Here is a 23972-nt window from a genome sequence, read left to right on the forward strand (position 1 = left end):
TCGATAGGAGGGAGAATTCGGTGCGTGATATCCTGAGCCCCCATCCAAACAAACAACGTCCTGAGCTTGTCCATCTGGGAACGGAATCCCCACACCAGGTATTGTATCAGAGTTCCCCAGCTGTAACTCACGTCAATGGGGGCCTGTATACACATACAAAGACAAAGTCGGAACTTCACAAAATGGATTCTAAGAAGCTTCCTAATGATTGGATAGATTTGGAATTATATTGAATTCCGATTCAAGAGGGTATAACGAAACAGGTTTCAAATAAATTTCGATAAACATTCAGTTACTTACAAAAGTTCAACAATTATTTCAACAACAAATTTACCATGAGCCCCCTTTCTTCACAGTCTGCAAATCCATCCGGTGTAAACACGTCCTCTTTCCGGTTCCTGGGTGGTCTCGGAGAGGGGTAGCTCGACTCTATGAATATGAAGTCATCCTCACTCTCCTCCGGTTCACGGAGCGAGTCACGTGGAGAATTTCCATGTCTGGTGTTATTTGTGGATGCACCGTTACCCATAATTTCAATAAGAACTATCTAACATAATTTTCTACCAAAAGGAACAGTTGGTCACAGTTCAGTTTCAGCTATCCATCTTCTGAAGATATTATTTATTTAGTTCCATCGAGTCTCGGGGAGAAACAAAACACACAAATATGACAGTCAATTGAAATGCTCTCGCCATTCTGTTTTATTGTGATTATTTTTAAGACAATGGGGAATTGAAATTCACCCATGCATACGACCTTTAGAAACCATTATCTACCCACTTTTGCCTTTGGTAAGTTTTAATTCATTTTTTTAAAATTAATTAGTTTAAATTCAAAAGGCTGAAGTGACTAGATTAGACGTGAAATAAAGTTTACTTCCAGTTCTTTATAAATCATATCCCAACGTTGTTTTTTAAAAAAAATAATTTACATGTGTTTAAAATATTTTTGAAATAGGACAACAAATAGGATATTGAAAGTCACCCCAGCATAACATCTTTAGAAATTTAAAACTTTCTATATATACAGCATATAACATTTTATATTAATGACTTTCTTATGTTAAAGGTCTTTATTTGTTCTCAGTGACTGTTGTCATGTTTTGAAACCCCTTTGTGAATGACTGTTAACACCAAGGGAAAGAGCATTGTTTGAACGTTGATGATACTAGCCCTCTCGTACAATTTCACCAGTTTCTAAATCGACGCAAAGATTTCTGCGTGCTTCACTAGAACATGACACAGAACTCTACACAATTAATCAAAACTGTCCGGCATGTCTTAATTTACACAATTAATCAAAATTATCCGGCATGTCTTAATTTACACAATTAATCAAAACTATCCGGCATGTCTTAATTTACACAATTAATCAAAACTATCCGGCATGTCTTAATTTACACAATTAATCAAAACTATCTGGCATGTCTTAATTTACACAATTAATCAAAACTGTCCGGCATGTCTTAATTTACACAATTAATCAAAACTATCCGGCATGTCTTAATTTACACAATGTCTTAATTTACACAATTAATCAAAACTGTCCGGCATGTCTTAATTTACACAATTAATCAAAACTATCCGGCATGTCTTAATTTACACAATGTCTTAATTTACACAATTAATCAAAACTATCCGGCATGTCTTAATTTACACAATTAATCAAAACTGTCCGGCATGTCTTAATTTACACAATTAATCAAAACTGTCCGGCATGTCTTAATTTACACAATTAATCAAAACTATTCGGCATGTCTTAATTTACACAATTAATCAAAACTAATCAGCATGTCTTAATTTACACAATTAATCAAAACTATCCGGCATGTCTTAATTTACACAATTAATCAAAACTGCCCGGCATGTCTTAATTTACACAATTAATCAAAACTATCCGGCATGTCTTAATTTACACAATGTCTTAATTTACACAATTAATCAAAACTGTCCGGCATGTCTTAATTTACACAATTAATCAAAACTATCCGGCATGTCTTAATTTGCACAATTAATCAAAACTGTCCGGCATGTCTTAATTTCCGGATAGAATATACATGTATGAAACTATATATTTTGTGCTAATATACATGTATATGCAAACAACAAGTTACAGCAATTGATAAGAGTAAGCCTGACATTTTCTGAAGTTGAAATGGTGAAACTGATCAGATCTATCCTTATTATCTGCAATGTATTGTAGCACTCACTATGACGTGAAGTATCTGCAAAACACAGATTGGTCTGTTCCTCATATGGACGCAACTCTCGCGTCATAAGAAACAACCGCCCACAACTTTCAAAACAAAAGAAACAACCAATCACAAACTCAAAACAAAGCTTACAAATAGTTACTGGACTGGTTTATTATTTGTATTGAATCATTTGCACAATCATCGAAGCAGAGGTGAAGTTTCAAAGTCATACATGTGTACATCCAAGAAATGGAATGTATTTTATAAATGAAGTATACAATGTCTGCAAAATGGGTTAATTCTTCACTTTCTGCCTTCCAGTAGCCACAGATTTATCATTAGCTGTAAATACCGTAGTTTTATTCTTCTTGCCTCCGATAATTTGGGTCGCTATATTCTTCGCCTTCAATGAATGAACAAGAACTTAATAAACAAATAAAGCATATACGTATATACATCTACAATGGAATCACTAGTAGTGTATGAAGATTACTATATCCAATACCCAGTTATAGAACGTCCCGGCTCCTGCACTGGCGATTGTGGCTTGTTCCGTCGTGTATGGTTCTAGAATTTTTAGAACTTGCATTGCTATATCTTTATCGGTTCCAAGTGTGTCGAACTTCCGGATCCGGTATAATAAACTCTGCCTGCCTGTCTGTCTCATTAATGTCTGAATATCCTCCCATATCTAGTTAAAAATGATTTGTAATCCGCGATATTACTACTACTAATCTTATCAAAAATCAGCGTTTAACATTAAATCATACACAATATAACTGGTTTCTCAGGTTTGGAGAAATTGATTATTCCAGTTGAGTAAGGTCGAACACATTTTACACAGTGGTCACCTATAGGATAGGTTTATTATACACCACCATTCCAAATACGCATAATAAATTTTGACATGGTGTACTAATATGTATGTAAACATATATAAATACGTAACTTTGAATTTACAATTTAAATTGATTATCAATCAAATTCTAAAAACTCAATTCAAGCATGATGAAATGTACTTTATCACAATTAGAAATCAATTTACGACAGATAAAAGAAACCATAGTACAACTTTTGTAATCAAATTAGGGAGTGTAAAATAAAATGGACTGTCATTTTTGCAAATATCAATGGCCTATCATGGTTACTAGTAAGACATGAGACATGTCGTGGTAGCTCAGTGGTTTGGGCGTTCGCTTTGAAACCGGAAGATCCGGTTTCTATTCTCTATCGGATTCCGGTTGGCGCGTCAAATATAAAACAATCAACATAGGTCATGGCTGATCCTTCGCTAAATGTTCGCCATTAGGGGTGAAAGTCAGGGGTATTTTGGATACTGTGTGTAATGGTAAGCATTGGCACGATTTAGAATCCCTCACTGCTACAGCCCTGAGTGTCATTTATAGGTCAAAGTGACACTTTACTTACAGCTACGGAAAGATGAGGATAACGAACAGTGATCAATCTCATAACGGCTAGTTATGTCTCTACATGCGTGAATAATTAGGTATGTCGCTACATGTGTGAATAATTAGGTGTGTCTCCACATGTGTAAATAATTCCTGAATGGGACGTATAACAATACACAAACTTGTAAGTGATGAGAAGGTTCGCCAAGGAGAAGAAATGTCGCCTTCATGACGCCGAGGATCAACGGAGGCGGAATGGAATAACGATGAAGTTCTGATATCGTCGTTTGTTTCATCTCGAGCACATCATGTGCAAATTTCTTCAGTGTCATCAGGTGTTCTCGGAGTTCATCGGCTTCTTTTATACGGTCCCTCAGTTTGTACTCATGTTCTGAAGATTTCGCAGAATGTAAAGCTCGTTCTAAAACATCTAAATTCCTTCTATTGATTCCATCCAAAAGACCTAAAACAAAGGTGTGTATGATTATGTCTGACAACTCACCTTAGCAACGAAAAGGGTATTTTAATAAATGGTGATAGTTTACCCTTTTGTAATTGTAAAAAGTCCAAGCGTTCGTGGGCCACTTGTATGTCTCCGTTATCCTTCAAACAAAGAGTGTTGGCCTTTTCAATGGCATATTGAAGTTCTTCAGCATTCTTGGATGTTGCTGAAAATGTTTTTGTTCTCAGGTTTAGCCTTGCAACTCTTTCCCGAGCATTCTGAAACATTATAAAATTGCATTCATCTTGTAGGTTATCATAAAAAGCGCGTTAGTAACACAAATATTCCAAACAAGTATACCTACCTCCCAAGATCTCATGCTTTTGGCGTCAGTATTAAGTACATAGTTGCACACATTTGTGAATCCTTTCGTTGTCCCCTTCTCTTTAGCGTTAATGTGAAGAGTGTACTCGCCATCTTGTGGTGGTGTGACGTCAATGCGCAAATTATCGTTTTGTAAGCGTTGTGTGACGTATTGCGCAAGACTGTCACTGGGGATGGCAAATCTGTGAAGCGTGGCTTGAACGACAACGAATTTTGTTAAAGTAAATTTGATTTCACAGGTTCGGTTTCGGTGAACTTGTACAAATCCAGATTTGTGGGACAATGCCTGGAGCCCCGCATCCTGTGTCAGTTTCTGTGGTCCGAAACCTATCTTTGGAACCGTGGGATAGGGAAGAACTTGGTCCTTTATCTCAGAGCACAAAATACGACTAGAACAAAGCCATCGCCTCTCGCCTTTCATTCCTCCAAGTATCATCAAACTGTAAATTCCTTCCACAGGAAATCTTATCACAAACGTCACTTTGAAATCCTGGTGAATCATTGCTACGTAATTCTGAAGCTGTAGTTGGGAAGGAAGTTTTACGCCTGAGTCTTTGTTATTGAAATATAATTCATAATGCATTGAAATAGACGAATCATCTGGGAATCTTATAGCTACAACACATTCACCATGTGATGATTCTAGTTGGCATGAATAGGTACTCAGTAACTTTAGTTTGCTTTCAAAGAAGTCTTGCCTTAGGTACGGAAGTTCAAGAAACCTCTCTTTGGAAATAACTTTTGCGACCAACTGCCATCTCGAATCATTTGGAAAACAGTGATAAAGAAAGATATCTGGATCAGTCAGAAAGTAGAACTCGTTCAGTTTGTTTATTACGGTTCCAGCCGAGGCTCTCGACTGTTCTTTCTTCCCAACGCCTAGAATAGAGAATTTAAAAATAAGTATAATTTTTTATAACACAAAATAACATAGTATTTGATTTTATTAATGCATTCAATAAAGCATTGAATTCATTTGTAATTCTTTTCTTTTTTTTACCGTTTGACTCTATCAAAGTCCATTTTCCTGTATCGTGACCAGTAATGCACCTACAGGCCCACAACGGAAAGACAATTCTCCAAGCACCACCGATATACACAGCATTCCAAGAATTGAACAAATTATCGGCATTTCTATCGCCGACCTCATACGCAGCACTTTTAGCAATTCCTTGTATTATAACACACTGAATATCAACTGCCCTATGAAAAATATAAAGGAAAAATAGTATAACATTAATTTGCTTGAAATCAGAGAGACCCAAGCAACCCATGTACTTATTAGCCCACACTCTTCAATTTTTACTGATTTTTAAAAAAAAAATTCCTCGGCATAACATTTCGAAGTCTATGAATGAATAAGACAATTTTCATACCTACATAGCGTAGCAAACAACGTGGCATATGACATTTCCCCCCTCTGCATCCTACCAAATGCGCCTTCTGGGGAGTCAGCGGGGGCAGCAGACGGCCACTTTTGGCTGAAAATAGGCTGAGCTGACATCCATACGAACAATGCGCGGACCTTCATCATCGCCTTGGGGTATGCCTCTGTCAAACGCTTGGCTAAAGCGTCAATTGTATTGAATTCATTGGGGGAAACCTAAGTTACAATTTCATGAAAAATATGATAATGTTAGAAGTACAGAGCATCCATAATTACAAAAATTGGCCAACTGTAACAGCTTACCTTTTTTGCATCAGAATCCACTCCGGTGAAATCTGTAAACTGTAGAAGATCCGACTTTCTGTTGTGAGTTGGTTTCGGAATAGGGTATCCCTCGAGTGTATGTGGAATCGGATTCTGCGAAAACGGAAACATCACACTTACACTGCGTTCATGAAAAACAATTTTCAGGTTTCTTTATGTGTTTTTTATCTACGAAAATATCAAAGTTTAATAACTTTAAACCCAGAGCCATAGCAATCCCTATGTGTAGTACATTACCAGTTCTACTGTCGGCTCCTTCAGAAGGTCCGTCGTGCGAACAGTGCCAACAGACGAAGAGCCGCAACCCATTCTTATCAAAACTAGGTCAATGCTGAAGTTACCATCTGAATCATGAAGAATTATAAAGCATCCTTAAATAATCATACAAAACTAAGTCAATGCTGAAGTTATACCGACGAAATATCTGAATCATGAAGAATTATAAAGCATCCTTAAATAATCATACAAAACTAAGTCAGTGCTGAAGTTACCGACGAAATATCTGAATCATGAAGAATTATAAAGCATCTTTATCCAGAAAACTGGTCATAAATCGGTAAAATTCAAATGGAGCTATGTAAAATAATCATACAAGAATTGATCAATCAAATATATAAGTATGAAATTGATTCCTCGTAGGGTTTGAAATACACTTCTTTATATTTGATACATTTTTCCACAAATGAAGAAAACTTACCTGTCTTGCATATATTTTCATTTTCCGTTTGTTTATATTTACTTTCACTTAGTTTCTGTACTAGTACTGAACACAATCATATCAAAATAGAAAAAAACACACAACCGGCATTCACAAGCATTCAGGCACTTCACCCTCCATTTAAAGATATTCAGTTAAGACATTGCACCAAAAACAAAACACAAAAACACAAAAGAATTAATGAAATCCGAACTTTTCACCATTCTACTAAAGTCGTTATTCCTAGTTGTATTCTAAATCAGTGAATGTCCCTCGCGTAGGGTTATATTCATGCGAGTTGTATTTTAAAAGACTCTTGCAAAGTACATTGTACCATATGATTGTGCCACAACATACAATACATGAATCAGAGAAGTTGTGTAAATCAAACGTGGATTCTCAAAACTTTTAAAATAACTTAGTAAATTTGAAATCACGAAACTTTTCCAAACCCAACAGAATCAAAACGTGTAACTTTTCAATACTTTACGACACCATGCCTCACAAAAAATTAAACACTAAGTTGTGTTTACATCATAGACAGCTGCTTCGTCAATAACAATGAAACTCAAAAAGTTAATATTGGTAATCAGTCATCCAAAAATCATTTTGTTAAGACATCATTTTGATTTTACACACAAGTACTCTGAAGTTAATATTAAAAATATGTTGGAGTTCCTCATCGACAATACATGCGTCTATACAGTCCTTCTGTTGGAATTTTCATCAACACAAATTGTGTTTCTCTAGTAAATGAACCTTTTTTTTTTTATATTCTATTCAAAAGCTTCTACACGAGATGAAATCTCTTGATGTGGCCTTTACCTTGACATTTAGATACATTGACGGCGTTTTATCTATTGAAAAATATTCACTTTCATTAATATAACGATTCGATATATCCCAGTGAACTCAAAATAAAAAAAACACCACAGAGTCTTCCATATCTGCTTCATATTAGGATGTTTTACTAAACATTAGCATCAACGACATGTAACAGCTCACCTTTATGACAAGTGGGATGTATTCAAGCTTCTCCAACTTCCCATGTGTATGTAGTAATATTTCATTATCAGCTGCATATGATGTTTACGTCTCTCAACTGGTTCAATATGTGAAATTATGTTCTGCGTAAAATTTATTTTTCATTTTTAAATTTATATAGGGTACTGACAAATAAAAAGATATTATACGAGTATCAGAGTTTCAACAGTCTCGTTTAAAATCAACATTTCACAAATTCTATGGTCATTACAATCATATTGGCAAATACAAATTTTTAGTCGAATGCTGTTTGATGTGTTTCATACCGATTATTAAGCCATTCTTTACTTATAAATTTTGACTACGGATTGCTCCATATACCTGATAAAGATAGAGGGATCATGAGGGGCATGGCCGGTCAACAGGGAATGCTTGATCCTCCTGTGCACCTGGTCCCACCTAACTTACAGGATGTATGAGATTGTTTACTGTTCTTTATCATACTCTTTTTTTTATGATACAGAAACTATTAACACTTTATAAAAACTAACATTCATAAAAACTAACATTCGGTCTCGTTCTTTCGTCTAAGATAGAGATCCTTCGTGTAAAGATTGTTTGCTAAATGTAAGTGCAAATGGTGTTTGAAATATCATCTAGAAACCTTTTAAGTAATATGTCATCGAGTACGGTGATCTTCATCCTTTGATATAAATATGATAATATGATAATTAGACCCCTACCGTTTAGAAGCAACTCTGTCAAGGTCTTACCTCTCGCATCGACATGCGAAACATTGCTGAAAGGTGGCCGGAAGTTGACATAATTATGCAAGTACCCTCTGACGCTTGTGTCGGAGAGGGGGGGGGGGCAATGAATGCAGGGTAGTTGCAGTCCTGCAAACAATAGAACTCGGGCACAATTGTGCGGTTTCGGCACAGGCTGTCACGGGAAATTTAGTAAATCTATCACATTACCAAATAACATTGGAAATATACATGACCCCCTCCCCCTTGCTTCGACTCCAACCCACGTTTTGTCACCCATTGTGACAACACTGGGCAGGACAGGACATTTGGATGTATAGATGTCACTGTGTGCGTTTGAGAGTATACCCACGTTTAGGCGCGCATGCGTGTGCGTGTGAATTCAACTTTGAAGTTTTCTTATTACGTTATGACATTTACTTTCAACTAGGCTAATTTTAATACAACGAATGCATGAATAAGTGAGGTTATCATGTTTAACCTATAAAAAAATAAATAAAGTATATATTAATAAAATAGTGTTCAAGATCTATTACTTCGCTCTCTAGAACATATTTACTGCTAATTATATTATTTACTATTTTTAATTTTATCGACCAATGAAAAAAGGGCTATCCCAAAATTATGTCAACGTACGTCCACCTTTCAGCGATTCCCCGCATTTCAGAAACAGTAGACGGTTGTTTATAGCCGATAAATGGACTTTATTTCCAGCTGCTTCTAAACGGTAGGGGTCTAATTATCATGTTATATCAAACTTTTCGCCGAATTTTTTAAGTGATGCAGCTGGTAAAAAAGAAAACCAAGATGGCGGCGTGATATACCTTGTAAATATTATGTTTACTGGAAGACAATTTTTTTTATTATAGATATTTAAAACGTCGAGTGCCTGTGATAAAAAGGGCTTTCATTTCCTTATCCAGAACTTCATAAACTGATTAGGTAACACAAAATTCAAAACTCGATTTGTTATCCTTGGTTTGCGAAGATGCATTCACTCGATTAACATTTTATTTTCATTACTGATCGCCAAGTCCCCATACTTACCAGTGGTTTTAGTGAAGAAACCATTGAGCAATAGTATTTGGTAGTTAAGTGCCGTCTTAAGTTGAAAATCATTGAAACTAGTATATCGATTTTTAAAGTATAAACTACACCCTAAACGTTGACGCCATTGTAATTATTAACATGATACAAATATCATTCAATGACTTTTAAAGTGATGACTTAACAATGATGCTAATTGGATGAAAAATTCGCTTGATATTTTTAGTTAAACAAAATTTTGTCTTGCGCTAAAATTAGAGCGGGGAAGACGCATTCCAGAGAAAAGTAGTCCCGCGTGCTTATTGCAGATGACTGGGAATTTCCACACAAGCATTGCAAACGAAATGTATTCGTTTGTTTTTTTTCCATTGCTACCAAAAATAAACACAACCAAAGATATGAATAAAATACAAATTTAAAGAAACAACACACATAGTGATGACGTGGCAAAATAATCAACTTGATGGCGTAGGACACTGACTGGTGAAATAGACAGATTACACGAGTTCCTGACATGCATGTATCGTCTGCTTAATGAGTTCGTTTACATGACGGAGCAAGCGGCGACTTTTGATCTGGAAGATATTTATGAAATTGAACTGCGCTATATGGGGCTCAACAAGGGCGATTTAGAGGGAGAGGTGTTTAGGTTTTTACTCGATATTGAAATGAGTCACAGTCCACCTTTCCAACGACACAACCAGTGTTCAACGTCTCCTCCAACACAATGCAGCATATATCCAGTCACCGCTTGGTTCTCTTTTTGTATATCTAATTCACTTTTTAACCTTTGATTTTACGTACAATCCATTTAAGTCTGCATAGTAACTCTACCTGACCTGAACACACAGCCAGTTTTGTTGTTTTCATTGTTACGTATATATGTATTCCTACGCGCCATTTCAGAAACGTTAATTCAAGCTTTTTGATGAGAGAAACTATTTGATTTTCTATTTCAAAAACATAAATAAATGATCAGAAATAAAACTTATAATTCTTGTTTTGATGCATGCATCAAACGAAAAATTGGACAGAAAACTTTTTCATCAATGCGCTCCGCGTATTGATGAAGTTTTCCGTCCGATTTTTCGTTTGATACATGCATTAACACAAGAATTATAAGTTTCATTTCTTAAATCCCAGTATCTTCCAATTTTTGTCGATGTGTTATCTCACTAAGTAGTTGAAAAATATCTCTGACGTCGAATTTGTTCTAACGTTCTATAATAACAAAAGGGAGTGAGATCCTAGGTATGCTTCTTGTTGGTAATGACAGTGCTGTATCATGGCAACGCCGGTTACCAACAGTCTTGTTCCATTTGCATGAATCCGTGAAAACTGACGACAAGTGTATATTTATTGCTTTTTCTATCTCATAAAATTCACTACATCATTGAACAACTTCACATTCATACAAACTATATAAATTGTAGAATGGATATCACAGCGTGAGCCTGAAAGGAATTTCAGTTTCCTGGGAAACTCTTCTTTTTAGACATCATTTACGTCATATCTCCAACAATATTTGATGCCTGAAATGTAGAATTCAATTTATGACAAAACCAACAACATTTGTTCAGTTAAGTTAAATATGAACACGTGGTTTATTTGTTGTTTAAAATGCACTCACCCATTTGTAGAACGTCCCTAGACCCGCACTCGATGTCGTCACTGTTTCCTCAGTGTACGGACGGAGAAGCTGGGCAGCGCTGTTAATCATGTTTTCTGTCACGTGGATGGTATCAAACTGGCGCACTCGCCGTAACAAACCCTGTTTTCCGGTTTTTCTCATTAAACTCTGGATTTGCTCCCATTCCTAAGTACAATTGAGAATTAAATGCATAGAGTGATACAATAAATTATCTATCATAGCTGTCTATCAACTTCTGATATAATCATTTGATTTATCAAAGCATTATGATAAGGCAATGATTAGAATTTGTAATAAACGATATAGTTGATCATTGATCACTATAAGCGTTTTCTTCCTACCTCTAGATGAACTTCCCTTTCTCCAAGAAGGATATACGTTGCCTTCATAACATCGTAAGCCAGGGGGCGTGGGTGTTTGTAAGTATGGATTTCTGAGATCGTGGGTTGTTTCATCTGCAGGACTTCGTGTGCAAACCTTTTAATTTTTTTCAATTCTGCCAGGAGTTGCTCCGCTTCCGTTATTTGGTTTTGCAGATTTGATGAGAATTCAGACGATTTCGCATTATCTAGCGCTATCTCCAATACATCTACGTTCCTCCGCGCAGTCGCATCTTTTAATTCTACACAATGAATGACATTTCAAAATATATTATTTATATCTGCATCAACAATATTAGATTCATTCAAGGACCTATCTACATTATATATATATTATATATATATCACTAAAAACCAACAACACTCAACATCCAAAGTGTCGGATAAATATATTGGATGTTGAGTGTTGTTATGGAATAAATCTCCACTGTGAATGAAGTTGAGTAGAAGCTTTGCACGTAAAATAGTTATTCATTTCTCACGAATGAAAATTGCGGAGAAGTATTGATAGCATTACAAAAGGCAGGTACGGGTCTTGTCTTATCTTATCTTACCTCGGACAGGTAATAATGTGCATGTATGACAGACGGAACAAATACATTTCGGTGTGTTCTAGTCTTGCGAGAATTATTTGATGAACGGAATCGAGTCTTTGGAAATATCACTATGTCTGTCAGATAATGAGCAGATGCATGTAAATTACCGTATATTCGATGCAGTGGTTTCGGTCTTGTTGCTTTACTTTTAGCAACGATATTAAATATTTGAAATTGAAGAAAAATAATCATTTAAAAATTCAACCTTTCCTTCATTGTCAATACCAGGACACCATTTCCTTGAGTGTTATAAAATGGGTGTATCCGTAGATGTTTTTGTGTTGAAAACACCCTCTGAAGTAATCAACACCTCGCTACGCCCCAATTGTAAATCTTATAGTATGCTGTGTCGGAATTATTCATATCTTTTTATTCGCAAGGTGACAAAGTTCTCCCTGTTCAAACCTATTATTATCTGTGATTGGATGGTTTGAATACTAAACCTATTATTATCTGTGATTGGATGGTTTGAATACTAAAGCTATTAGCATGATCACGTTCATATGTATGGACTATGTTTTCATCTCATGCACGGAATAGTTCGATTAATGGGGAAAGTAACTGTAATTTAATCAGCCACTGCAATGAGGGTATTACTGTATTTAAAGATAATCACAATGACGAATGATCAAAAACATCCCGCAAGAGTGTTTTACTTTTAACATCATAAATCAACAAAAATGGTTGTGATTTACAGTTAAAAATACCTTGTGTTGGTAAGTTTGTTACTCTTCCTCGAGAGTTAATTTGCTACATTTTTCTGATAATTGATAGAAAAAAAGAAAATCATTAAAACTGATCGATGGACGTTGCTGTAAATTTATCGACCTTTCTCAGAGAAAAATATATGCCTCTATCAGAGGGACACGGTACCTTAAAATCAAACTAATGTGTAATTTAGAAACGTGTTCTAGTACAGCATCACCGACATAACCATAAAAATCTCTGAAAAGTATACGAATTTGTGTCCTAACTGAATAACCTTGACCTGCAGAAATTTAAACTTTAGTTAATGTTTTGTTTTGATGTTGTGAGTATGATTTAAAGTTTATGTCATCTTCTTGTACATATTTCTATTTCACAAAAAGTGATGAGCTTTTCTTACTATTGTAAACTGTATTTTCTCAATGTACTAGACTTTTAAAATATGGCCTTGACTAATCCTTGCCCTCGTATATTTAAAACTATTACAAACTATGTTTTAAAAACTGTCCCATGTGTCTGTAACTGAAAACTTTGGAAACTCCGGGTAAACACGTTCTGACACACTTTAAATATTCCACTGACCTTTCTGTAAGACAAGGAAATTTTTCCTTCTTTCTGCCTTTTCCCTCGCCCCTTTATCGTCCAAGTCAAACTCATCAAACTTGTCTATTGCTCTCCGAATTGTCTCTGGATCTTTCGATCTTAGACTTTCATCCAAACCATGACGCGCTTTCTTTTCTGCAGCATTCTAGAAACACATTTACGTAAATAAAATATCTGGTATTTTCTAAAGGAACTAACTGAATATTCGAAAAATTGCTCTTTATTCATTCATATCCCTACTATCAGTTGAATACTTGCCTCATATGATTTTTTCTTTTTATTCATTTCCTCCGACGCTAACAGGTAATTGCAGGTATTTGTGAAAGGTTCGGACGACCCTTTTGTCTTAGTGTTGATCTGTAGAGCATACTCTCCCTGTTGGGGAACGTTAACATTGATGTCAAGTTCTTGACCTTTGACCTTGTGATTGACATGCTGACTGAGCACATCCTCCTTTATATTATTGTGAACCAAAACTGTCTGAACCAAAACGTTTTTGGTAAGATTAAACCTGATATTAACATTTCTTTTTCTATTTATTTTAATAAACCCCGTTTTATGAGATTCTGGTTCTAATCCTGCGGAAGTTGTGACCAAATTTGGTCCGAATCCTGCCTCTGGGTTACATGGAAAAGGCTTCACATTACTAACGTCTTCATTACAGTCGAGGCGAAAAGAACAAATCAGAGGAAACCCTGTCGGGGAGCCGCCATATATCTCCATTTTGTAAATTCCTCCGCCTGGAAATCGAATCCGAAAATTAACTGTAGATTTATCGTTCATTACGGCAACATATCTGTCTAACTGGATTTCTCTGGATAACTTCGTGGTTGACTTTTCATGATTAAAATAAAGTTTGTACAGATGTTTGAATTCTTCTCCATTGCTCTTTTTTATTCCAATATCACAGACGCCACCATCTGACGTATACAAGCACTCGAGTTTGGTAGTAATTTGGAGATGATTTTCAAAAAATGCTTGTTCACAATATGCAATGTCAATAAACTGCTGCTTTGTAAAAGGTTTTCCTAACAACTGCCACTTGGAATCATGGGGAAAACAAGAGTAGATGAACTCTTCTGGGTCAGTGAGGAAGTAATAGTCGTTAAAGTTACTGACAGTGATCCCAGATGACTTTTCCGCCGTTTCTCTAGCACCCTTACCTACCACGTAATATAGAAATGTACCATTAATCTTTTCTAATCTTAATACAATTTTAAAACAAAAAAGGCAATTAATGTTGTATTTTCTTTTTTAGTTGTTTTATAATCCTACCATCAGACTCCACAAGTGTCCATGTTCCAGTACTGTGACCGACGATTGCTGAAAAAGCCCACAACGGAAACACGAAGCGCCACCCACCGGATACGTAGACAGCCGTCCAGGAGTTTCCAAGATTATCTACTGTCCTATCCCCAACCTCGTAAGCTGCACTCTTGGCTAGACCACGGATGAATACACACGGTAGTTTTGCAGCTCTTAAACAGAAAGTTATCGTATACAGATAATGACAACTAGAGAAATTCAAGATCGTTTATTTCATTTAAGAGTGGGTTATTTCGCAATATATTTCAAAAACATAATATTTGTTTTAAACCTTCCAGAAGTTTCAAGAATATATAGTTTTATCCAATCCTTCTGTCTGTAGCTATTAAAGAATAATTGAGAAAGATCGATATTCAGTTGGTGCAACCCATGTCATCAGGTACTAATTTTTATGACCTTGTGACACTGACCTTCGACCCACTTATTAAAATATACAATAGTGCATGTAGCTTAGAGCTGTAAGAGAGAGGGGCATTTTGACAAATTAGTGGTTGTCTCCGCCTGTAAGAAGGCCTCTTCAATGGTGGATCACTTTGACAACTTTTTATACGATCACCGATGATGTATATCTCTTTTCACAAACGCATCTTCTTTGTTTCAATATCAACTTCAATTTCAACCTATTAACAAAACGAACGCAGTAGAAATGTGCATGCGAATCGGGTAAAGTGAAGTGTTTTTATATAGTGTTCAAAACTCATAACCAAGGTGAACATGATTGCAGATGTGAACAGGGTGAAGGCGATGAGGCACACCAAACAAGATTTCGTGGAAAAGAAAACAATATATTCATACACCTACACTTATCATCGAAATTAATCATTCAACAACATATTCAATAAAATAATCAAAAGCGTAATTTGTTTTAAACCATGCTTAAAAACATTTGCGTGTGGAAAAGATCCTGAACTAAATTTTATGATACTCTTTTCGCTCCTTCGGGGGTATCAAATCGGATAAATAAATCTTGTATCTTTTAGAAAATAATCCACACCAACTGTTCCCACTTTTTAAGTGTTTTTCAAGTGTTTCAAAAGTTTTATGTTTACAGTGTGTTTTATATCGCTCAAAATTTGTCGATCATGAATCATTACGATTAGGAGACACTCCTCTCTCTATACTGCCAGTTGGGGAGTTTAAATACCGGGGGAAAATGCAGAGACACTGTGAAAAATATAAAAGAAACGTCTCAAGTTGTTGCATTCAAGTTGTAGACTTTAACAGGCAATCATTTAAGAAAACGGTATCTGTGAAACCTTACCTACACAATAAAACAAACAAAAGGTTATAGGATGCCTTTCTCTGTTTTACTAGTTGCACGATGTGCATTGGGGACATGGGTTCCAAGTTGGTGCTAGAGTTGTTCCCCTTCGATCCTTGCAAGCCGATCCAGGTGAAAACGGCACGCACTTTTTGCACGTCATTTCTTAAGCCCTCGGTAAGAGCGCCTGACAGCGCTTCAAAGGACTGATAATTGTCCACTTTTATCTGAAATTCAAAAAGAAATCAGATAGTCTTAAAGGGTTAAATGTGGGGTAACGGTGACAAATTTTAACCCCAGTAAGTTTAGGATTCAAATTGATAGGTTATATTCTGTGTCGCTGTTGTTGTGTGATATCAGAGGGTACGGCTGACAATGGGCTTCTCTGCTCACCTGACTCGCCCTGCTATCAGCAGTGGTTTTATCCTCCGCTGTGAAAATATGTCTCTTTTTGTCTAAGACAGGTAAGGGAGGAGGGAATCCTTCAATGGTATCTTCCAAAGATATCTGAAAATATCAAACCTGAATCAACTATCCATGATTTGACAGCTTCAATTTGTTGTACAATAAGAGTTCTGGGATATAATTGTACATTACATTTCAATTCCACGTTCTTTACTTCATAAAAAGTTTTTGAAACATTCCTATCTTCACATTTTCCCGTTTTGAAAAAGTGCTAACCGGGTCTTCGTCCGTTTCTTTCAGAACGTCTGTTTTCGGACTATCCCTATCAATTGCAGATTTGGTTTTGGATTTTGAGCCGCCGCTTCCCATCTTCCGATTACGTGGAAGGTAATTTTAAATGAGTGGAAAACACATTCTACAAATATCAAATACCTCCTTATGAATATGAATATTCTTTTATTTGAAAAACACACTTTTAAAAGAAGAGCAACCATAATATATGTCGCATTTTTAAAATACATATTGAAATGATAATATAGTTTAGGCCTAATTTAGCCATCTAAAATGACAAGTTTAAAACAAACATTTTTTATGGCGATTATTAGTGTATAATATGTATGTTGAAAAAATTGTTATTTATGATACAGATGCAAGATTCGAAGTAAAAAATATTATACGTTTCCCAGACTTTTAAATTTTGATGAATGAGAGCACATTTTTGTAAGCGTTACAAGTGTAAATGTTGGTGCATGTCTTGTGAACAAAAAATCCCATCTTTTTTGTAAAGGGTTTATTTGTGTCCTTAATAAAAGGGTTGGCGAAACTTTTGTCGTGTCCAGAGTTAAATGTCGCACTGTTAAGACTTTCTTTTCCTGAAAATTAACATAGAGCGATTTCGTGAATAAAATTCACATGGTTGATCAATATATGTTTTCAGAGATACACCACTGGTAGAATTTTATTTGTTCACGATGTTGTTCTATAATTTGGGATAGAACAACACTTTAAAAAAACCAGGTCCCCAAATCGAAAATGCTCCAAATTACACCCCCTCCCCTTAATATACTGTATGGTATGGAGGAGAAAGAATGAGCAGGAACATAGATATTAAGATTAATCGGTTAATTGTATATTGTTTAACGTTCGGCTCGAGAATTTTTCACTCATATAGATACGTCACCATTGCCGGTGAAAGGCTGCCATAGACGCTTTGTGAAATGTTGCAATGAGGATGAAGAAAGGACTCAATATCGATGTGACCAATGTCATTGTTGTATAAGTTGCAAAAATAATGACTGTTATGCTGAAGTATCAGTAGAAAAGTTCACCAATTAAGAAATAAATAATAATTTTAAAAAACACACCAAGACATTCCTCTTGGATCCACTGTAAATTGTAGGAAAATATTAGATCCCTGGTCAGAGCAATGTGAAAATCATTAAATCATAATGAAGTATTGTACATGTACAATCTTTCAAGTCTATCCGATAAGCCATATAGGAGAAGTATTCCCCTGGAACATTTCGGTCAAATTTCAAAAAAAGAATAACATAATAATAAATAAATAAATAATAATAATAAAAGCAGCGAAACTGGTGGCAATTCATTCTTGGTTCTGCCATATAAGAATTAAAAGTTTGAAAATATATTACACATATATTACAAATAAATCTCAAAGATCGCGTTCATGAAATCATAATATATATATATATATATATATATATATATATATATATATATATATATATATATACATAGTTTGTAAAAAAAGAATTCAGTATTTGATACAGTAAATACATCCAATAATAAAAGTCAAGAAACACAAAACTTGAATAATATTTCACTGTTAGCGCTTTCGGCTTCAATGCCTCTTCAGACAGCAGTTAACTGTCTGAAGAGGCATTAAAGCCGAAAGCGCTAACAGTGAAATGTTATTCGAGTTTTGTGTTTCTTGGCTTTTATTATTGGATATATATATCTATATATATATATATATATATACACACAAAATGCGGTGGAAATATATTATTCTGTTTATAAGGCCAAAAAAAAATAAAAAAAATCTATACATGTATGAATACGCACGAGCAAATTTGCTCTTGTGAGCAAAAGTAAATTTACTACACGTTACGTGGGTAATAATGCACCGTGAGTATGTCATCAGCAAACATTCCTTCCAAAGTTTGTAAATATGGCTTCTATGAGGCTTGCTTTCTCAAGAAGGAAGAGACAGTTTTCATATGTTTTAACTATTGGGATAACAGTTGGGCGTTCCCATGAACTATATGTTAAGAGAAATCATATAGATTTAAAAAGATATCCTACAGACTTTTACAACTAAAAATTTGATTAAAAATTTCAGAATGCACAAAGAGACATTTCTTTTTATCTCTGGGCGGTTTCGTAAACAATTTTCTGTTTCCAAGGACAGAAACGAGTTATTGAAAATTTAAATGTATTTTTAACATGTACTTCCGCCGCTTTTTCTGAGTTTTGCTTTACATATCGTTTGACCTATTTAAGGTATCTACACGATTTCTGAACCCCCTTTTTTAATCTTCACACATCGAGAATAGCATTCTTGTTTCTTCACCCGTCCCTTCGAGGACATTTCCTATATCAGTAGGTAAACTAAGTACTAATGCAATAGAAATAATACCCAAAATTGCCAAATTGAAGCGATGATACAATGATGAACACTGGTGATCTTGTGTAAACAAAGTCAACTCTGCGTTCATACGACTAGAATTGCACACAGTAGTAAGATTTTTGCCTTTGCTTATGTGAATAAAACTATTTGCACTTAGCCCCAACTAAGTGCAATTACACTCTCCAGAATAAATTTTGCTTATAAGCAAATACATTTATATGCCAAGATTTGCATCATTTGAATTTACATACATGTGTATGTGTGTAACTCGTCGTATAAACAGAGTATTATGGTATAAGAATTAGATAGTCATCCGCCTTTATACGGATAGGACAAATAGTGGCGAGGCATTATACATGGACTTATATAAGTTAGTAAGATTATATTTAACTGACATATCATTACAAACTCGATCTCAGATTATCGAACATGGAGTGCCGTGGTTTTAACTCTGACTGAACTTGAATTGTATTTTAGATCTTTGTCGTGCCCATGTTGGAAAATTTTCAAAAGATAATTTATACATTCAGAAAAAACAATACTGGTCTGTGGTCTCATGTTTTCAAATACCAATTTTAAACGTAAATTCTAATTACAAAAACAAGAAATTAATTCTCAAATGAAAAAAATGATCTCCTAAACTATTAAACAATGATTCAATTTAAAAGAATCGCTATGTTAACAATTTCAGACCATTGATTTTTTGCGACGAAATTATAGTTTTTAACAGAAATTATCTCTAATGATCTACATGCATTTTACCAGTGCCATAATTGTAGAATGGCTTCAATACTTGATGTGTTGACTGAATACAGTGAAACTTCTCCAAACCGGCCCCTCAGAATACCGGTTCTCCCTGAATATCGGCCGATTTTCAAAGTCCCGGCAGAAATCTTAACATTTCCTTACAAAGAAAGTCTTACAAAACCGGCCACCCCTGAAAACCGGACATCGGCCACTTTTTAAAGTACATTTGTTAACAAACATGTGTAATTTACCCTTAACATACTGGCCACTTTTTGAAGACAAGAAAATCTTGGCCAAAGGTTAATTAAGATCGTCCAGGTGTGCAAATTGACTGACCCACTGGCCAGGTATGAAATTATCCATCGGAGGTGTGAAAAACACTAGTGGCCTCTTCAATTTCTATTGTTTACCTGTGATGTCAAGCGTGTTAATTGACACCTAGCTAATCCAAGAGACCCTTCCAAATTCTGTACAAAATGTAAAAAACAGTTAGGAAATTATTGAATGAATACCGTATCAAACGCCATATTGCTTCGCCATACTTTCGTATGGATATAAGTGGTAGTTAATAAAGAACAAACCCATGACTGTTAATGATAATTATTAAAAGATAGATTAATTTTCTTGGTTTCCTTAGACTTAAAATTCCAAAGAAATATTCAAATTACAATTTCATTTACTACTGTACTTTTTAAAAACGTCTAAACAAAATTGTTAATGACATAAGCGATTAATGTAAACAGAGTTTTTATAGGTAAGAGGAATTCCAATAATAGGCCTCTGTGTTTTCTTTATGTATCCTGTTATAGATTTTCAGTTTAAAATTAGATGATTTCAGCGAGAATATTTCTTGTAATTCATAATTATCTTTAGGTACAAGCGGACTAATTTGATCTCCACCGATAATTGATCATAGATCACCAGATCAAAGTGAACAGTACCTACTTTGTGAATATTGAGATAAAATGTCTATAATTGCTAAATTCTCGGTATACCGGCCATCCCTCTAAACCGGCCGTTTTTTCCGGTCCGAGAGCCGGCCGGTTTAGAGAAGTTTCACTGTATATGAAATCCTTTCACAATAATCACCATGTATTTTATAAGACTTAGCACATGTTATGGGTAACCGATTAAGATTAATCGGTTAATTGTATATTGTTTAACGTTCGGCTCGAGAATTTTTCACTCATATAGATACGTCACCATTGCCGGTGAAAGGCTGCCATAGACGCTTTGTGAAATGTTGCAATGAGGATGAAGAAAGGACTCAATATCGATGTGACCAATGTCATTGTTGTATAAGTTGCAAAAATAATGACTGTTATGCTGAAGTATCAGTAGAAAAGTTCACCAAATTAAGAAATAAATAATAATTTAAAAAAACACACCAGACATTCCTCTTGGATCCACTGTAAATTGTAGGAAAATATTAGATCCCTGGTCAGAGCAATGTGAAAATCATTAAATCATAATGAAGTATTGTACATGTACAATCTTTCAAGTCTATCCGATAAGCCATATAGGAGAAGTATTCCCCTGGAACATTTCGGTCAAATTTCAAAAAAAGAATAACATAATAATAAATAAATAAATAATAATAATAAAAGCAGCGAAACTGGTGGCAATTCATTCTTGGTTCTGCCATATAAGAATTAAAAGTTTGAAAATATATTACACATATATTACAAATAAATCTCAAAGATCGCGTTCATGAAATCATAATATATATATATATATATATATATATATATATATATATATATATACATACATAGTTTGTAAAAAAAAGAATTCAGTATTTGATACAGTAAATACATCCAATAATAAAAGTCAAGAAACACAAAACTCGAATAATATTTCACTGTTAGCGCTTTCGGCTTCAATGCCTCTTCAGACAGCAGTTAACTGTCTGAAGAGGCATTAAAGCCGAAAGCGCTAACAGTGAAATGTTATTCGAGTTTTGTGTTTCTTGGCTTTTATTATTGGATATATATATATATATATATATATATATATATATATATATATATATACACACACACAAAATGCGGTGGAAATATATTATTCTGTTTATAAGGCCAAAAAAAAAAATCTATACATGTATGAATACGCACGAGCAAATTTGCTCTTGTGAGCAAAAGTAAATTTACTACGCGTTACGTGGGTAATAATGCACCGTGAGTATGTCATCAGCAAACATTCCTTCCAAAGTTTGTAAATATGGCTTCTATGAGGCTTGCTTTCTCAAGAAGGAAGAGACAGTTTTCATATGTTTTAACTATTGGGATAACAGTTGGGCGTTCCCATGAACTATATGTTAAGAGAAATCATATAGATTTAAAAAGATATCCTACAGACTTTTACAACTGAAAATTTGATTAAAAATTTCAGAATGCACAAAGAGACATTTCTTTTTATCTCTGGGCGGTTTCGTAAACAATTTTCTGTTTCCAAGGACAGAAACGAGTTATTGAAAATTTAAATGTATTTTTAACATGTACTTCCGCCGCTTTTTCTGAGTTTTGCTTTACATATCGTTTGACCTATTTAAGGTATCTACACGATTTCTGAACCCCCTTTTTTAATCTTCACACATCGAGAATAGCATTCTTGTTTCTTCACCCGTCCCTTCGAGGACATTTCCTATATCAGTAGGTAAACTAAGTACTAATGCAATAGATATAATACCCAAAATTGCCAAATTGAAGCGATGATACAATGATGAACACTGGTGATCTTGTGTAAACAAAGTCAACTCTGCGTTCATACGACTAGAATTGCACACAGTAGTAAGATTTTTGCCTTTGCTTATGTGAATAAAACTATTTGCACTTAGCCCCAACTAAGTGCAATTACACTCTCCAGAATAAATTTTGCTTATACATTTATATGCCAAGATTTGCATCATTTGAATTTACATACATGTGTATGTGTGTAACTCGCCGTATAAACAGAGTATTATGGTATAAGAATTAGATAGTCATCCGCCTTTATACGGATAGGACAAATAGTGGCGAGGCATTATACATGGACTTATATAAGTTAGTAAGATTATATTTAACTGACATATCATTACAAACTCGATCTCAGATTATCGAACATGGAGTGCCGTGGTTTTATCTCTGACTGAACTTGAATTGTATTTTAGATCTTTGTCGTGCCCATGTTGGAAAATTTTCAAAAGATAATTTATACATTCAGAAAAAACAATACTGGTCTGTGGTCTCATGTTTTCAAATACCAATTTTAAACGTAAATTCTAATTACAAAAACAAGAAATTAATTCTCAAATGAAAACAATGATCTCCTAAACTATTAAACAGTGATTCAATTTAAAAGAATCGCTATGTTAACAATTTCAGACCATTGATTTTTTGCGACGAAATTATAGTTTTTAACAGAAATTATCTCTAATGATCTACATGCATTTTACCAGTGCCATAATTGTAGAATGGCTTCAATACTTGATGTGTTGACTGAATATATGAAATCCTTTCACAATAACCACCATGTATTTTATAAGACTTAGCACATGTTATGGGTAAAATGAAATAATTTTCTTACCAGTTCTAAACTCGGCGGCCAATCAGTGTAACTTCGGTTCTTTCATTTGGAAAAACTCTCTCCAGCAAGTTGAACAAACTAGATTAAGCAAATATTGGAGATCGAATTCCGAGAAGCGCGTGTGATTCCTATTTTAGCTTCCTGGTTTATACCTGCGCACTACAATGTTATGGGGTAGCTTCGTTACATTGTGACAATGGCAGAATATGATTTAAAGATTACAGTTTGCAATGTACTTTCATGAGAGAAAATCGATTTAGGTTTTGACAAGTTTTATCTTGGGGATGCCTGTGTGTTCTCGGAGTCTAAATACTGACTCTTTTGTATCCTGTATGTACACAGCCCGATACATTAGAGAACCTTATCAACGCACAAACAAATTGAAAATCCGATCTATAAAAAGATCAAGGAATCTGCAAATTTTGCAAACAATCTGCTGTGTTCATTTT

General features: G+C 34.8%; 1 protein-coding gene across 1 annotated transcript; it reads right to left on the reverse strand.

Annotated features, from left to right (window-relative positions):
• Positions 1-2355: 2355 nt before the first annotated feature.
• On the reverse strand, positions 2356-23731 carry LOC125651482 (uncharacterized). The gene is made up of 17 exons (XM_048880105.2): positions 23524-23731; positions 16839-16977; positions 16551-16664; positions 16158-16384; positions 14846-15048; positions 13829-14733; positions 13550-13715; positions 11628-11908; positions 11266-11451; positions 6120-6233; positions 5806-6032; positions 5430-5632; positions 4410-5308; positions 4149-4323; positions 3786-4066; positions 2700-2885; positions 2356-2597 (listed from the first exon to the last, which is right to left on the reverse strand). Exons 2-17 carry the CDS (start codon positions 16929-16931, stop codon positions 2490-2492), a joined length of 4368 nt encoding a protein of 1455 aa, XP_048736062.2. The 5' UTR covers positions 16932-16977; positions 23524-23731; the 3' UTR covers positions 2356-2489.
• Positions 23732-23972: the final 241 nt, after the last annotated feature.

Source organism: Ostrea edulis, chromosome 5 (assembly GCF_947568905.1).
Source record: "Ostrea edulis chromosome 5, xbOstEdul1.1, whole genome shotgun sequence".
NCBI classification, from domain to species: Eukaryota; Metazoa; Mollusca; class Bivalvia; order Ostreida; family Ostreidae; genus Ostrea; species Ostrea edulis.

What these genes read in the sequence shown, in the direction of transcription:
- LOC125651482 (XM_048880105.2), bottom strand. Translation starts at nt 16,931, where the DNA reads ATGGGAAGCGGCGGCTCAAAATCCAAAACCAAATCTGCAATTGATAGG. An exon ending in AAGAAACGGACGAAGACCCG is followed by an intron (nt 16,665 to 16,838) that starts GTTAGCACTTTT and finishes TGATATTTTCAG; the next exon opens with ATATCTTTGGAAGATACCAT. An exon ending in TTGTTTGCTACGCTATGTAG is followed by an intron (nt 5,633 to 5,805) that starts GTATGAAAATTG and finishes TATTTTTCATAG; the next exon opens with GGCAGTTGATATTCAGTGTG.